We start from the raw sequence: 16,035 nt of genomic DNA, 5'->3' as shown, positions 1-16,035 counted from the left end.
TGATGTCCTTCAGTTAAGCCTTTTTATCCTTTCCCTTAATTCAGTTTCTTGTTCAGGACTGACATTACACAGTTATTGCACATTCTACAATACCCCATCAAGTGGCATTATTCATTATACAACGTGAACAACAGAATATGAGTTATACTTCATGCACGGACCTAGAAAGCAATGTTATTTGACTTTGTAGTTAAATCTGCGTTACATAAGTAATGGGTCTCTGACATGACACGAACAGAAAAGTCACATCACATTTGGATGATGTATCAATAATGGTGTATCTAATTTTTTTACATACATGTTGCCGTAATGCAGAGTGTGCACTCGAAGGAAGGTAGATGAACAGTAGACTTATGACAGACTCACAGCCCAGTTTGTTTCAGCCTTTTATTTGACTTGATACATGAAAAACACAGAAGAGTATGCAAACATGCACACAATCACGTGATTGACGGTGGTGGATGCCACTGGGTCAGCTCAGGAATCATTTCAGTGGCTTGGCGCAGATTGATGAATGAAGATGCGTACAAGGTGTGTCATTCCAGCATTTTCCAACTGTAAACATCAAAAACACAGAAGTCAGGCAATTCTACACCAACCAAAACCTGAACGAGGCCACACTCACATCACTACTCACAGACAAAGACAAAAGACAAAAGCTACGTATGAACTGAGGAACCAAAGCGATTCAAATGTGAAATGCAGAAAGTATTGATCTCAAGATCAACTTCAAGACAATTCTATTTTACTCTAATCAAAGCCATGCGTATTATTTACTTCTGATTTTAACTGACAAAAATTCCATTAACTTACAAAATGTACAGAAACAACACTATTGCCTTCAGTCATTTAATAGTATGCTCTTAAGCAAAATAATGAGTTGTGACTTACTTCCAACATTCATCTGTATGCAGCACTCAGTTAAGGTAGTATCAGGTTGTGCAGCGCACCAGTCAGCATAATCCATACTTGTACTATCCATCCAAAACCAACGGGTTGACTAAAAAACAGAAAAGAAAGAGTATATGTATAATAAAATAGTGTATAATATAAATCATTCCCATTTTATCAGTACCATCAAAACCTTGTGTAGTGAAATATTACCACATGGCAATCTGTGCCTCCAATCCATGATGGTATTAAGTCTGCAGTTGTCAGCTCCTTAATAAATGTAGACTCTTCAAGGCTGTGAATGGATGCAAGGTTTGCCCCCTCCTTCATACAGCTTTCCTACAGTGGAGATGTGCCGTGTCAGACGAAGATGTCAAATAACCGAGCATGCAAGTCATTACCACCAGAACAGTTTCAAAGCAATCTGAATCCATTCTGATTACCTGAGCGTCAGCCCAATGCAATTGTAATGGATTAAAAAGGAAACAGCGACCATTGAACATCTTCCAATCAGTGGGACATTCTGAGGACAAACAGAGAAGAATGGGTAACATGTCTGATCGCAGGAAGAGCAAGAGTGTGTAATCCTTTCATTTGTTTAACTGAAAGAGGTGTGAATCAAAATGAATCACATTTGTTGTGCCTATTTGAATGTGTACAGGATTGTTTTGTTGTGTTTTGCTTTTCTGTAAAGCACATCGTATTTTCATTGGAATTAAATGTGCATGAAGTTCTTGCTTACAACTACACAAAGCATGAAGATAGTACTGCCAACTGAATGATACAAATGAATGAGTTGATCACTCCTGCTTTAGCTGAGAAGTTGTCTGTCTCTCTATTTGACTATTTTACATGCTATTTCCACTGAAATTATAGAATTATATGGCATAATATATTTTTATATTGTAAAACAGAGGCAAAAAAGTCATATTCAAATCTTAACTCAATTTTGAACACATTTCTAGTTTAGTGTGTTTTGTCTTTGTAATGCAGAATTGATTACTTTGGTTTTTGTTAAATTACATGTTTGTCAGCACATTATGTATTCGTGCATTTAATAATATGTACAATATATGGTTTCAGTGTTTGAATGAAGTTGCTTACAACTACACAACAAAATGTACTCACCGTCAGCAGCCCTAGTCAGAGCCACCATGGCACAAACAAGTAGAGACACAGCCAGCATCCTGGTAGTGGAGATGACTTTAACCTTGATAACCTTCAACAAGAAAATACAGAGTGAGAAATAATCAGTGCAGGGGAGACATGGTGACTGTGGTGCTCCACAGGATGAAGAACACAAGACGATGAGAAAAAAAGAGGCTGAGAGCAAACCTGCTGGAAAAATATCTTCTCTTCTGTCTGCACAAGTTGCCTGGTACTGCTGGACGAGAGAAAGACCAGCTTTTATATACAGTTACTTAAATTTCACAATATTAGTATTCATTCAATAACATTCATTGGTTTTTGTTGTGGACACTGTTATCAGTTTGAACCCTGTCAACACATCAAAGGGCACCACATTGCACACTGTGGGTAAATATTTGCTATGAGTACATTTCTGGAAGCTTTTATCCAAGCATTAACGGCAAAAGGCAATTTACAGAGTCTATAATGATTCATGATTATATGATTGAAACACATAAATTATATCTGAACCTGATCATATTGCAAATTAGTAGTGGTTAAATAATAATGATAATATCTGGTGATTCCTTATAACATTGTTTAACTTTTTACACAGGAATTTAAAATTGTATATCCATTGCTAGAGACAGTGGCCTGCTTTTGAGTTTAAGGCTGTTTTGAGTGTTTTGCTACATGTCTTACATTACTATGACATTTTGCCTGTTTGCTACCTTAAAAAAAATGTGACACAATAGAGTGGTCTCAGATTATGCATCTTACTGGGTCACATCAAAATGGACATTTTTACTTGATGATAGCGCTAGATGAAAAGTTAAGGGATCACCAAAGTTATTAATTTTCATCCTGGGGGGTGCGTAAATGTACAAAATGTCATGGCAATCCATCTAATAGCTCTGACATCTGACATTTCACTCAAAACCACAAGCATGAGGAAAAGTCAGGGAATCCTCAAAGTGATTATCCTCTGGGCTTAAATGTTATGGAAATCCATCTAGGAGCAGAAGAGGGCTGGAAATATTCACCCAAATGGGTCGGAGTGACTGAATTAGGTTGGAATAACATTTTATCTAAACATGAGCAAAACAATATTTGAAATATTTGAAGGACTCTCCTGGAACCCTGTGGCCACAGGATTCCAGTTGCAGTTCAACTGGTAGAATCTTTACCGCACATGAATATGAGGTGCACATGATTTGTTGTGGTATGGTGCAGACTCAGTTTCTGTGGATTGCGTGACTGAGGCTGGAGCAGATCCTTCAGAGCATGTTGCAGGAGGCCTTCCCAGGCAGGCAGTCCTATGGGTGGGATTTCGCTCGAAAAGGACTAGGACAGTGAAGAGATGACAGGAAATGAGGAAAGGGTTGAATATGAACCAGGGATGCTGCAGTTCATGGTCAGCCCCTTAAGGGTTGGGTTATGCTCCATCAGAACTAAAAATCAAAAGTTTTTCTAATTGTTCTGTGCGTAAAGTATGTGGAACTGGATTGTCGGTTTCAGAACGTTACAGAAATTGTAATCCGATGTCGGACCAGTGTCGGGGGAGGAGGTTTCCGAAGCTCTCTGACCATCGGACAAGCACTTAAGAAGGAAGAAGGAACATGCAGGCAGTTTAAGGCCTCTGTTGGTGAGATGTACGGTTGGAAGTGGAGATGAGCCACATAGAGAATGGTAAAAAAAGGCCAGTTTATGAACGTTGAACCGATTTACAGTAATTGGATTCATGAGATGAAGTGAGGAGAGACCAGAGTGAATGGCTCCAACAAACCTGTTAATTTGTATGTTAACTTGATGGTCTAACATGACAAGACCTGCTTTCTTCTTCCTCTTCCTATTTATGCCTTTTAATACAACCAGCAGAGTAGCAATAGAAGTTCAGGGCTGCAGTATTCAAATGAAATAATCAAAGCAAAATGGAATTTAATTTGCTGTTTGGGTGCTCATGATATAAAACCAAAGTGTGACACTGTTACCTCATCAGAACCTCCACAGAGCGTTCAGAGTCTAATCAAATACCAGTTGACCTGGGCACCACATTGCACACCGTGGGTAAATATTAGGAGTAAATTCCCTGGCAGCCTTTACCTGAACATCAACATGAAAGGCTATTTACAGACACTATAATAATTAATGATTATATGATTGAAACACACATCATCATCATCATAATTTTTTATTTAGGGAGAATTGACTGAGCACAGGGCTCTTTTGCAACAATGCCCTGATTGAGGGTACATAATACAGAGTAACACTAAATAAACAAACCATAACAAAACAAAACAGACAAAATAAATGAACAAAACACAATATACAATTCAGAAATTAAGTATAAAAAAAATTACATAAAGTAAAAAAAAAAAAAAAATTATTTAAAACAATTACAATTTTTTTTAAACAACAGCACTGAGGCACATCCTTAGCATCTAAAAGGCTCTTAAATTGGTTGACAGACAAATACTGGGTTAGTTTCAAGTCTCTATCAAAAAGTGTTATTATAAGCTATTTTACCTATATTAGTTTTGATAAGGGGGATTTCAAGGGAGATGAGGCTCAGTGACCGTGTGTTATGACAGATGGATTTTAATTTTAAAAGTGACATGACATTAGGCAGTTTTCCCACTAAGGCTTTATAAACAAATAAAAAGCAGTATTTTCCCCTCCTCACTGCTAGAGGGGACCAACCAACATTCTTGTATAAGTTACAGTGGTGGGTCCTGAAAGCGTCTCCTGTGACAAAGCGAATAGCACTATGGTATACAGAGTCCAGGAGTTTTAAGGCAGAGGGTGCAGCATACATGTAAACAATGTCACCATAGTCAAGAACTGACAAAATTGTTGATTGCACTATTGCCATTCGGTTTTCAAAAGTAAAACAAGATCTAATTCTATAAAGAGAGCCCAGTTTAATTTGAACCTTCTTAGCTAGGTCAAGAACATGATATTTAAATGACAGCCTATCATCTATCACCAAGGCCAATGAGTTCAACTACTTCTACAACAGGTTTGACTCAGCGGCCTCTTCATCATCAGCCCTCCCGTCCCCCCCCCCCAAACCTCTCCTCAAGCAACAGCCTGCCCCCCTTCACCAGCTCCTCCTCACAGCTATAGCCCTAACATCACGTCTGAGCCCCCTCCCCCACCAAGTCTCCCCCTGTGCCTCACAGCTGACGAGGTAAAGGTGGAGCTGGAAAAATTGAACGCGGGAAAGGCGGCCGGCCCGGATGAAGTGTGCCCGAGGCTGCTGAAGGTCTGTGCTGACCAACTTGCCGAGCCCCTTCAATAGCTCTTCAACCTGAGCCTACAGTCAGGGAGGGTCCCGGTTCTGTGGAAAACATCATGTCTCGCGCTTTTAACACCATTCAGCCTCTCTTATTTAGAGAGAAGCTCGAAAGGATGGGGGTGGATCCCTTCTTTACATCCTGGATTACGGACTACCTGACAGGACGGCCGCAGTTTGTCAGACTGGGGAGCTGTGCCTCTGACATAGTTGTGAGCAGCACTGGGGCTCCGCAGGGGACTGTGCTGGCTCCGTTCCTGTTCACCCTCTACACGTCAGACTTCATCTACAATTCTGAGTCCTGTTACGTCCAGAAATATTCTGTCGACACGGCTATAGTGGCGTGTGTGAGGGAGGAACTGGAGGGGGAGTACAGGGACCTGATAAGAGCCTTCGGCGACTGGAGCGAGAGGAACGGCCTTCTTCTGAACACCAGCAAGACCAAGGAGTTGGTCATTGACTACCGTAGGTCTAAGCCACATCTGCAGCCTATTAACATCCAGGGCAAGGACATCGCGGTGGTGCAGACCTACAAGTTCCTGGGGGTGCATCTGGACGACAAGCTGAACTGGTCGGCTAACGCAGGTGCACTATACAAAAAGGGACAGAGCGGGTTGTTCTTCCTGAGGAAACTCAGGTCCTTTGATGTATGCAAGGAGATGCTGCTCATGTTCTATCAATCAGTTATGGCGAGTGTGCTCTTCTATGCTGCAGTCTGCTGGGGAGGCAACATGTCTAAGAGGGACACTGGGCGGCTGGACAGGCTGGTCAGAAAGGCGGGCACAGTGGTGGGGCAGAATCTGGACCCACTGGGGACTGTGGTGGAGAGACGGATGCGGGGCAAGCTCTTGGCCATCATGGGCAATGTTAACCACCCCTTCCACCATGTCCTGGCAGGACAGTCCAGCAGCCTCCGTAGCGGGCGGCTCAACACGCTACGTTCACAGACTGAGCGACATAGGAGGTCCTTTGTCCCAGCTGCCATAAAACTATAACTATATGACTACACTGTTTTGCACTATACATTCTACATCCTACACTGTACATAACTGTATTGTATTGTTTGTTTGTATTGTATCGTATTGTCTGTACATATTGTTTGTAATTATTGTAAATATGAGAGAGCTGCAAGACACCAGAATTTCCCCACGGGATTAAAAAAGTATTTATCTATCTATCTATCTATCTAGCTATCTATCTAAAATGGAAATTTTGACTTGATGATGATTTAATTGATTTAATTTGCTGTTTGGGTGCTCATGATATAAAACCAAAGTGTGACATTGTTACCTCATCAGAACCTCCACAGAGCGTTCAGAGTCTAATCAAATTCCAGTTCACCTGCCAATTTTAGAGAGAAGGTTGTCCTCTTGATCAGAAAGTAGCAGAGCCTCAAGCAGCAGAGAATGAATACAGCAAATACATTTTAGTTTGCACAATTTAGTCTCAATGTTGACCATGACAATCCATGCCTTGTTCATGTTGATTGGCAGGATTCACGCCTAGAAACCTTCCTGGAAAAGTTCCTCCTGCATGAAACGTAAAAGCTTTTAAAGTTAAAACGTTTTAGTGAGTGATTGATATGATGCACATCTGTGTGAAGTAGCCTACCATATGTTCAACGTGAAATCAAAATAAATTTTACCATGAGGTTCACATTTCTGGTTTTGAGTTAAATGTCTCAACAACTATTGGATATGTTAAAAGGGGACACTGGGTGTACCAAATTACATGGAAATATATCAAGGGGGTCAACTTTATTAAGGACAAGGCAGAATAGGCTACCTGCAACATTCTGAAAATGACTATTCAGTATTCAGCCCTCTTTTAAGTCCCTTACAACACGATAAAATAGCCTTCGATGTAAAATACCTTTGAGAAAAAAAATTACTCCTTGCCCAAATGTTTGGGGGAAAATGGTTTTATCTTTTCTCATTTCAGATCTTTTTTTCAGTGTAACGTTGTATGGCATGTGACATGACTACCTTTGGGCAAGAATGGGTTGCCAACATAGCTTGAGGGGCCTAAACCTCCTTTATAATGAAAACATAAATGCCATAAATCATTTACTAAATAAACTCGAATTTCGAAGATCGAATTTACAGTTATATAGATTCAATAGTAGCATAAGAGGGACAGGAAGCGCAGTTAAGCAGTACGAGTGACAAATATCACCTCTGTATCAACTTTCTCCTGATGCTAACGCGATTCAACAGGTCTCTAGCATAGGGCCAATGATTTTCCGCGATAACGGAAAACGGACGGAATTCGCGGAATGAACACTTTGAAACGGAATTGCACCTTTGAAACGGAAACATCATTTTGTTCATACAAATCGCCCAAATTCCCCTGTATTTTGGGCTGCAAGGCTATATTTCTTTCAAATAAACACAACAACGATTGCAACGATGAACAAACATTAATTAAAGAACAAAACCACTGAGAAAATGTCACGTCTGCGCTGATCTCTGCTCCGGCCACGCCCCCCTTTTCAACGGTTGACCCACAGATCTCCGCTAAAGCCACATTCAGTCACATTCACGCGCTCGTCTTCCCAATCGCATTTAAAACAAAAAATGTTTAGTCTTCTGTTCTGTTGATGGCTGGCAAACAACAATCTAAGAAGGGCACATATTATTCACTCATTTTAAGCCATCAATCTACCTCAGGGTGAACAAAATGAGCTGAAACGAAAAAAAAAACGGAATTCACCAAATTTGAAACGGAAAATGCATTTTTTTGAAACGGAAAATCATTGGCCCTACTAGCACTCTTTGTAATGGTGGAGCCAAAAGGCAAACGGAGGTTTCTGAACGGTTTTATTGTTTAGCTCCCTCTGACACGAAAATGCTTTCAATACTGTTCTGCCCCCGTTTCTGTGTGTGTGGCTAGGTCCCTCTAGCCTGCTACATTAGCTCGGCAGATAGCTAACAGTTTCCCCAAGTCAAAGGCTGAAGTTTTAAGTTCTTTTCAAAACTTTACTCAGGAAGCACTGTAAAACTAAGCAGACATACAGAATACATCTTAATTAATAACATTAGCAACCATCTTAATTAGTGACATTCGTCTCTAAAAACAATCAATTGTGATAGAACTACGTTAGCTCAATGCTAATTTATATGGGAATTTCCAGAGACCACGTTAGCGATTAGCATATTCATATTCATATACGTATTCATATAGCAAACTATTTAAACAAATTTCCTCCACAAGAAGCAATGTTTACAAGTAATAACTAATCAACTGCTATCAAGAAAACACTTACAGACAAACGCTTTCTGGGCATATACATCGGAGCAGAAAAAAACGTGCCTGTTTAACTTAACCATCGTGTTCTGACCACGAAAACACAGAAGTTCAGTTGGCATTTTACACCACTAGAGGGTGCTATTTCACTGTACAAATAACAACAGAACAGCACAAATACAAAACACTGGTTAATTTATAGCCTGGATGCCAGACGAACTTAGCCCTGCCCACAAAATTTTAGGTCGGGAAGTTCGGTCTGGTGTCGCTCCGTTGGGGAGAAACAAAACAAAAATCTGTGAGGAGATAGATAGACCAATCAAATTGTCAGGGCGGGCTTTATACGATGATGGACAGATGATCAACCGTAACGTAATCAACCACGTCACCAAAGAGCTTTTGGGATGAATTCGTTTTCAACAAACATGGCTGCCGTTGGAGAGCTCAAATGTGGAGATTCGAGTCTGTTTTAGAAGACATTGACAGCACATTCATTTTGAAAGAGGAACAGAGAAACGCGATCAAGGCATTTGTCGATTGAAAATATGTTTTTGCCGTCCTTCCTACGGGATCCGGTAAAAGTTTAATGTATCAGCTGGCCCCATGGTCTTATGGTAATACTACGTTGCTCTGATTGGTTCTAGATATATCCAATTGAGCGAAGTGGCATTTTTTTTCCTGGTTCGGTTCGGTTCGCCCCATAATCACAGCCCAATGGAGCGGTATCAGACTCATATTCTGACTAGAATTATGAGTATGACGTCGTCAGGCTAGTTAACTTAAGCAGTGGCACCCAAATCGGGCACAAATATGGCGGCAGCCTTTTCGGAGGTGACGTCTTTGGAACCCATGAGTGATGGAATTGAAACAGTTTGACACTGTCAGAGACTTGCATACATCTTCTATATAATATTTACAAGACTTTTACATAGGTAGGTCTCCACGTATTTGTTGGCTGGGTCAGTGGACGTTGTTAGCCACCGAGCTAAGTGAACAAGTTACAGTAGAAGTAAACAAGTCAGCTATTCTTGTGAAATGTGATACTCTCACACTTAATGTTACACTCTTACTCACATTGACAGTCTATAGAAAGTCTTATTTCGTTATGTCATATTTTGAAAATGTGTTCTGAATTTTTGTTATTCTGTTATATGTAAACTATTCTTAAAACAATGTTTTGGTTGTACGTCATTCTCATGGACGTGGCCATCTGACTGTCACTTCTAAGAATGGCTTGAAAACCTCAAGATTCTATCTACAAACTCTTTCCTAGAAGCCAAGTAACTTCTGCTTACATGTTCTCTTTAAAACAGCATTGCAGCGCTAACCACCACTGTCCCTGAGATGCATGTGATTTGGGAAACAGAGGAGCTTGTGACCTTCCTGCACCCTCGCCCCTGGACCCCGGGGACTACCGTGGTGACCCAGAAGACCACTGGAGGCCCAAGTAGTCTCTTCCAGCTGCCTGAACGTGACTTCTTCAGCCTGCTATTGGGAGCACGAGTAGTGGGGGCTCTGCTGTGCGAGCGCCTGGGCGTCAGACGCTCTGCCCTCCTCCATTTCCCCAACAGGCTAGAGCAGGGTCCCCCACAGCTGCGCTTGCTGCCCCTGCATGGTCTGGAGGCTGACTGGAAGCCCCACAATTTACCGGTTGACCAAGAGCAAGCAAGTTTACTAGGACGTAGTGGGCTGTTGGCTGTCATTTCTCGGAGTGTTAATACTTATCAAAGTGTGATATTGAATGTACCAGGTTTGTGAATTTCTGCAGAGTGTGAAATTTAGAGTGGATTAATTTACAAATATTCTATTCAAGTCAATCAGACAAAGCTACAATGTTCAAAATGTCCAAAACATTCATAGCTATCTAACAGACGGGGAAAAAGTTTGAGAACTACTGCTCTAGGTGAAGAACACTGCAGCACAGCGCGCTAGATTCCAATTAATGTATACCAGTCTCGCACTTCTGTATGTATATGGTAGCTAGTGTTTCTATGCGCGTACAGTGAAAACTTGTTAATTCTATACATTGTGTCGCTCAACTGAGTTGTCCAAACCCAAACTTGGATCTTTACTGGCCCCTTTTCCCCCGCAATACCGGCGCCATTTGGCGTTCGTGGACGTTACAATTCCTCCTCTATCCTACTTCCGTGTACCACGGATAGAGTATGTGTATTGGCAGCTAACCTCATATCAATAGTTGGTTAGTGATTGATGGAATTGAACCAGTTTGACACTGTCAGAGACTTGCATACATTTTTTAATATGATATTAACAAGACTTTTACATAGGTCAATATTTGTATATGAGTAAAAAGGGATTTACCAGATAACCCATTGAAATAGTTTAAGGTTTAAATGTGGGGTAGATTCACACATAGTTTACAAGGTGACGGTTGAGATTTCAAATAAGAGGGTGTTACCCCAGTTGATCCCAGGGAGAAATGGGTGGGTATTAAGTACAGTATAAGCTTTCTGATTTGATTGGGGTCAGACGGGAGGTCAGGTTTAATTGGCTGGAATAGTCAACCAAACAGGGTAAAGGTGGGGGGTGTTAGGTAACCTTTAAATATGTTAGCGCGAGTGTTATCTGGCAAATCTCTTTCTATATCTAGTTTAAGATCCTATAATAAATTCCTTTGAAGAACGTCGTATCCTTGTCGAATGGCTGATTGTGACATTGCATGGTATGCAATTCAGATGCAACAGTAGGTCTAGGCTGTTCCCATCGCTTATTTTGTTATTCTGTTATATGTAAACTATCGTTGTACGTCATTCTCATGGACGTGGCCATCTGACTGTCACTTCTCAAAATGGCTTGAAAACCTCAAGATTTTATCTACAAACTCTTTCCTAGAAGCACAGTAACTTCTGCTTACATGTTCTCTTTAAAACAGTGAACAAGTCATAGCCTATTCCAGCATTCTGATGTCCTTCAGTTAAGCCTTTTTATCCTTTCCCTTAATTCAGTTTCTTGTTCAGGACTGACATTACACAGTTATTGCACATTGTACAATACCCCATCAAGTGGCATTTTTCATTATACAACGTGAACATCAGAATAGGAGTTATACTTCATGCACGGACCTAACAAGCAATGTTATTTGACTTTGTAGTTAAATCTACATTACATAAGTAATATGTCTCTGACATGTAGGAACAGAAAAGTCACATCACATTTGGATGATGTATCAATAATGGTGTATCTAATTTTTTTACATACATGTTGCCGTAATGCAGAGTGTGCACTCGAAGGAAGGTAGATGAACAGTAGACTTCCGACAGACTCACAGCCCAGTTTGTTTCAGCCTTTTATTTGACTTGATACATGAAAAACACAGAAGAGTATGCAAACACGCACACAATCACGTGATTGACGGTGGTGGATGCCTCTGGGTCAGCTCAGGAATCATTTCAGTGGCTTGGCGCAGATTGATGAATGAAGATGGGTACAAGGTGTGTCATTCCAGCATTTTCCAACTGTAAACATCAAAAACACAGAAGTCAGGCAATTCTACACCAACCAAAACCTGAACGAGGCCACACTCACATCACTACTCACAGACAAAGACAAAGGACAAAAGCTACGTATGAACTGAGGAACCAAAGCGATTCAAATGTGAAATGCAGAAAGTATTGATCTCAAGATCAACCTCAAGACAATTCGATTGTACCGTAAACAAAGCCATGTGTATTATTTACTTCTGATTTTAACTGACAAAAATGCCATTAACTTGAAAAATATAAAATGTACAGAAACAACACTACTGCCTTCAGTCATTTAATAGTATGCTCTTAAGCAAAATAATGAGTTGTGACTTACTTCCAACATTCATCTGTATGCAGCACTCAGTTAAGGTAGTATCAGGCTGTGCAGCGCACCAGTCAGCATAATCCATACTTGTGCTATCCATCCAAAACCAACGGGTTGACTAAAAAACAGAAAAGAAAGAGTATATGTATAATAAAATAGTGTATAATATAAATCATTCTCATTCTATCAGTACCATCAAAACCTTGTGTAGTGAAATATTACCACTTGGCAATCTGTGCCTCCAATCCATGATGGGATTAAGTCTGCACTTGTCAGCTCCTTAACAAACGTAGACTCTTCAAGGCTGTGTATGGATGCAAGGTTTGCCCCCTCCTTCATACAGCTTTCCTACAGTGGAGATGTGCCGTGTCAGACGAAGATGTCAAATAACCGAGCATGCAAGTCAATACCACCAGAACAGTTTCAAAACAATCTGAATCCATTGTGATTACCTGAGCGTCTGCCCAATGCAATTGTAATGGATTAAAAAGGAAACAGCGACCATTGAACATCTTCCAATCAGTGGGACATTCTGAGGACAAACAGAGAAGAATGGGTAACATGTCTGATCGCAGGAAGAACAAGAGTGTTTAATCCTTTCATTTGTTTAACTGAAAGAGGTGTGAATCAAAATTAATCACATTTGTTGTGCCTATTTGAATGTGTACAGGATTGTTTTGTTGTGTTTTGCTTTTCTGTAAAGCACATCGTATTTTCATTGGAATTAAATGTGCATGAAGTTCTTGCTTACAACTACACAAAGCATGAAGATAGTACTGCCAACTGAATGATACAAATGAATGAGTTGATCACTCCTGCTTTAGCTGACAAGTTGTCTGTCTCTCTCTTTGACTATTTTACATGCTATTTCCACTGAAATTATAGAATTATATGGCATAATATATTTTTATATTGTAAAACAGAGGCAAAAAAGTCATATTCAAATCTTAACTCAATTTTGAACACATTTCTAGTTTAGTGTGTTTTGTCTTTGTAATGCAGAATTGATTACCTTGTTTTTTGTTAAATTACATGTTTGTCAGCACATTATGTATTCGTGCATTTAATAATATGTACAATATATTGTTTCAGTGTTTGAATGAACTTGCTTACAACTACACAAAAAAAATGTACTCACCGTCAGCAGCCCTAGTCAGAGCCACCATGGCACAAACAAGTAGAGACACAGCCAGCATCCTGGTAGTGGAGATGACTTTAACCTTGATAACCTTCAACAAGAAAATACAGAGTGAGAAATAATCAGTGCAGGGGAGACATGGTGACTGTGGTGCTCCACAGGATGAAGAACACAAGACGATGAGAAAAAAGAGGCTGAGAGCAAACCTGCTGGAAAAATATCTTCTCTTCTGTCTGCACAAGTTGCCTGGTACTGCTGGACGAGAGAAAGACCAGCTTTTATATACAGTTACTTAAATTTCACAATATTAGTATTCATTCAATAACATTCATTGGTTTTTGTTGTGGACACTGTTATCAGTTTGAATCGTGTCAACACATCAAAGGGCACCACATTGCACACCGTGGGTAAACATTTGCTAGGAGTACATTTCTGGAAGCTTTTATCCAAGCATTAACGGCAAAAGGCAATTTACAGAGTCTATAATGATTCATGATTATATGATTGAAACACATAAATTATTTCTGAACCTGATCATATTGCAAATCAGTAGTGGTTAAATAATAATGATAATATCTGGTGATTCCTTATAACATTGTTTAACTTTTTACATAGGAATTTTCAAATTGTATATCCATTGCTAGAGACAGCGGCCTGCTTTTGAGTTTAAGGCTGTTTTGAGTGTTTTGCTACATGTCTTACATTACTATGAAGGTTTGCTACCTTAAAAAATGTGACACAATAGAGTGGTCACAGAGTATGCATCTTACTGGGTCACATCAAAATGGACATTTTTACTTGATGATTGCGCTAGATGAAAGGTTAAGGGATCACCAAAGTTATTAATTATCATCCTGGGGGGTGCGTAAATGTACAAAATGTCATGACAATCCATCTAATAGTTCTGACATCTGACATTTCACTCAAAACCACAAGCATGAGGAAAAGTCAGGGAATCCTCAAAGTGATTATCCTCTGGGCTTAAATGTTGTGGAAATCCATCTAGGAGCAGAAGAGGGCTGGAAATATTCACCCAAATGGGTCGGAGTGACTTTAGGCTGAATGAGGTCTGAATTAGGTTGGAATAACATTTTATCTAAACATGAGCAAAAAAATATTTGAAATATTTGAACGACTCTCCTGGAACCCTGTGGCCACAGGATTCCAGTTGCAGTTCAACTGGTAGAAACTTTACCGCACATGAATATGAGGTGCACATGATTTGTTGTGGTCATTTTTGGTGCAGACTCAGTTTCTGTGGATTGCGTGACTGAGGCTGGAGCAGATCCTTCAGAGCATGTTGCAGGAAGCCTTCCCAGGCTATGACTATGGGTGGGATTTCACTCGAAAAGGACTAGGACAGTGAAGAGATGACAGGAAATGAGGAAAGGGTTGAATATGAACCAGGGATGCTGCAGTTTATGATCAGCCCCTTAAGGGTTGGGTTATGCTCGATCAGAAATAAAAATCAAAAGTTTTTCTAATTGTTCTGTTTGTAAAGTATGTGGAACTGGATTGTCGGTTTCAGAACGTTACAGAAATTGTAATCCGATGTCGGACCAGTGTCGGGGGAGGAGGTTCCCGAAGCTCTCTGACCATCGGACAAGCACTTAAGAAGGAGCATGCGGGCAGTTTAAGGCCTCTGGTGGTGAGATGTACGGTTGGAAGTGGAGATGAGCCACACAGAGAACGATAAAAAAAGGCAAGTTTATGAACGTTGAACCGATTTACAGTAATTGGATTCATGAGATGAAGTGAGGAGAGACTGAACCAGAGTGAATGGCTCCAACAAACCTGTTAATTTGTATGTTAACTTGATGGTCTAACATGACAAGACCTGCTTTCTACTTCCTCTTCTTATTTCTGCCTTTTAATACAACCAGCAGAGTAGCAATAGAAGTTCAGGGCTGCAGTATTCAAATGAAATAATCAAAGCAAAATGGAATTTAATTTGCTGTTTGGGTGCTCATGATATAAAACCAAAGTGTGACACTGTTACCTCATCAGAACCTCCACAGAGCGTTCAGAGTCTAATCAAATACCAGTTGACCTGGGCACCACATTGCACACCGTGGGTAAATATTAGGAGTAAATTCCCTGGCAGCTTTTACCTGAACATCAACAGGAAAGGCTATTTACAGAGACTATAATAATGAATGATTATATGATTGAAACACATACATCATCATCATCATCATCATTATTTATTCAGGGAGAATTGACTGAACACAGGGCTCTTTTGCAGCAATGCCCTGATTGAGGGTACATAATACAGATGAACAATAAATAAACCAACCATAACAAAACAAAACAGACAAAATAAATAAACAAAACACATTATACAACTCAGAAATTAAGTATAAAAAAAATTACATGAAGTCAGAATCAGAATCAGAATCAGAATCATCTTTATTGGCCAAGTACATTTCCACATACAAGGAATTTTTCCTGGGTTTAATTGCTCTCGATGTACTTAAACTGAAAAAATATGCATGCCACAGTTTAGGATAATAAATAAATATAATAT

General features: G+C 40.0%; 2 protein-coding genes across 2 annotated transcripts; both read right to left on the bottom strand.

The window, feature by feature from the left end:
• Window positions 1-373: 373 nt before the first annotated feature.
• On the bottom strand, window positions 374-2,362 carry LOC116219887 (type-2 ice-structuring protein-like). The gene is made up of 6 exons (XM_031564001.2): window positions 2,227-2,362; window positions 2,020-2,110; window positions 1,335-1,414; window positions 1,105-1,230; window positions 892-1,000; window positions 374-555 (listed from the first exon to the last, which is right to left on the bottom strand). The coding sequence occupies exons 2-6, from the start codon at window positions 2,075-2,077 to the stop codon at window positions 485-487; spliced, it is 444 nt and encodes a 147-aa protein (XP_031419861.1). The 5' UTR covers window positions 2,078-2,110; window positions 2,227-2,362; the 3' UTR covers window positions 374-484.
• Window positions 2,363-11,854: 9,492 nt separating this feature from the next.
• Window positions 11,855-13,846, bottom strand: LOC116219888 (type-2 ice-structuring protein-like). The gene is made up of 6 exons (XM_031564003.2): window positions 13,715-13,846; window positions 13,509-13,599; window positions 12,823-12,902; window positions 12,593-12,718; window positions 12,380-12,488; window positions 11,855-12,036 (listed from the first exon to the last, which is right to left on the bottom strand). The coding sequence occupies exons 2-6, from the start codon at window positions 13,564-13,566 to the stop codon at window positions 11,966-11,968; spliced, it is 444 nt and encodes a 147-aa protein (XP_031419863.1). The 5' UTR covers window positions 13,567-13,599; window positions 13,715-13,846; the 3' UTR covers window positions 11,855-11,965.
• Between the last annotated feature and the right edge of the window lie 2,189 nt (window positions 13,847-16,035).

This window comes from Clupea harengus, chromosome 26 (assembly GCF_900700415.2).
Source record: "Clupea harengus chromosome 26, Ch_v2.0.2, whole genome shotgun sequence".
Lineage (NCBI taxonomy): Eukaryota > Metazoa > Chordata > Actinopteri > Clupeiformes > Clupeidae > Clupea > Clupea harengus.
The sequence above is the reverse complement of the archived record's forward strand: the minus strand, read 5'-3'. Positions and strand labels throughout refer to the sequence as shown.

Excerpts from the sequence above, each read along its gene's own strand:
- LOC116219887 (XM_031564001.2), bottom strand. The coding sequence starts at position 2,077 with ATGCTGGCTGTGTCTCTACTTGTTTGTGCCATGGTGGCTCTGACTAGG. Across the intron at positions 1,415-2,019 it reads TCTGACTAGGGCTGCTGACG|AATGTCCCACTGATTGGAAG; the intron begins GTGAGTACATTT and ends GTTTGTCCTCAG. Across the intron at positions 1,231-1,334 it reads TGCATTGGGCTGACGCTCAG|GAAAGCTGTATGAAGGAGGG; the intron begins GTAATCAGAATG and ends TCTCCACTGTAG.
- LOC116219888 (XM_031564003.2), bottom strand. The coding sequence starts at position 13,566 with ATGCTGGCTGTGTCTCTACTTGTTTGTGCCATGGTGGCTCTGACTAGG. Across the intron at positions 12,719-12,822 it reads TGCATTGGGCAGACGCTCAG|GAAAGCTGTATGAAGGAGGG; the intron begins GTAATCACAATG and ends TCTCCACTGTAG. Across the intron at positions 12,489-12,592 it reads GAGGCACAGATTGCCAAGTG|TCAACCCGTTGGTTTTGGAT; the intron begins GTAATATTTCAC and ends TCTGTTTTTTAG.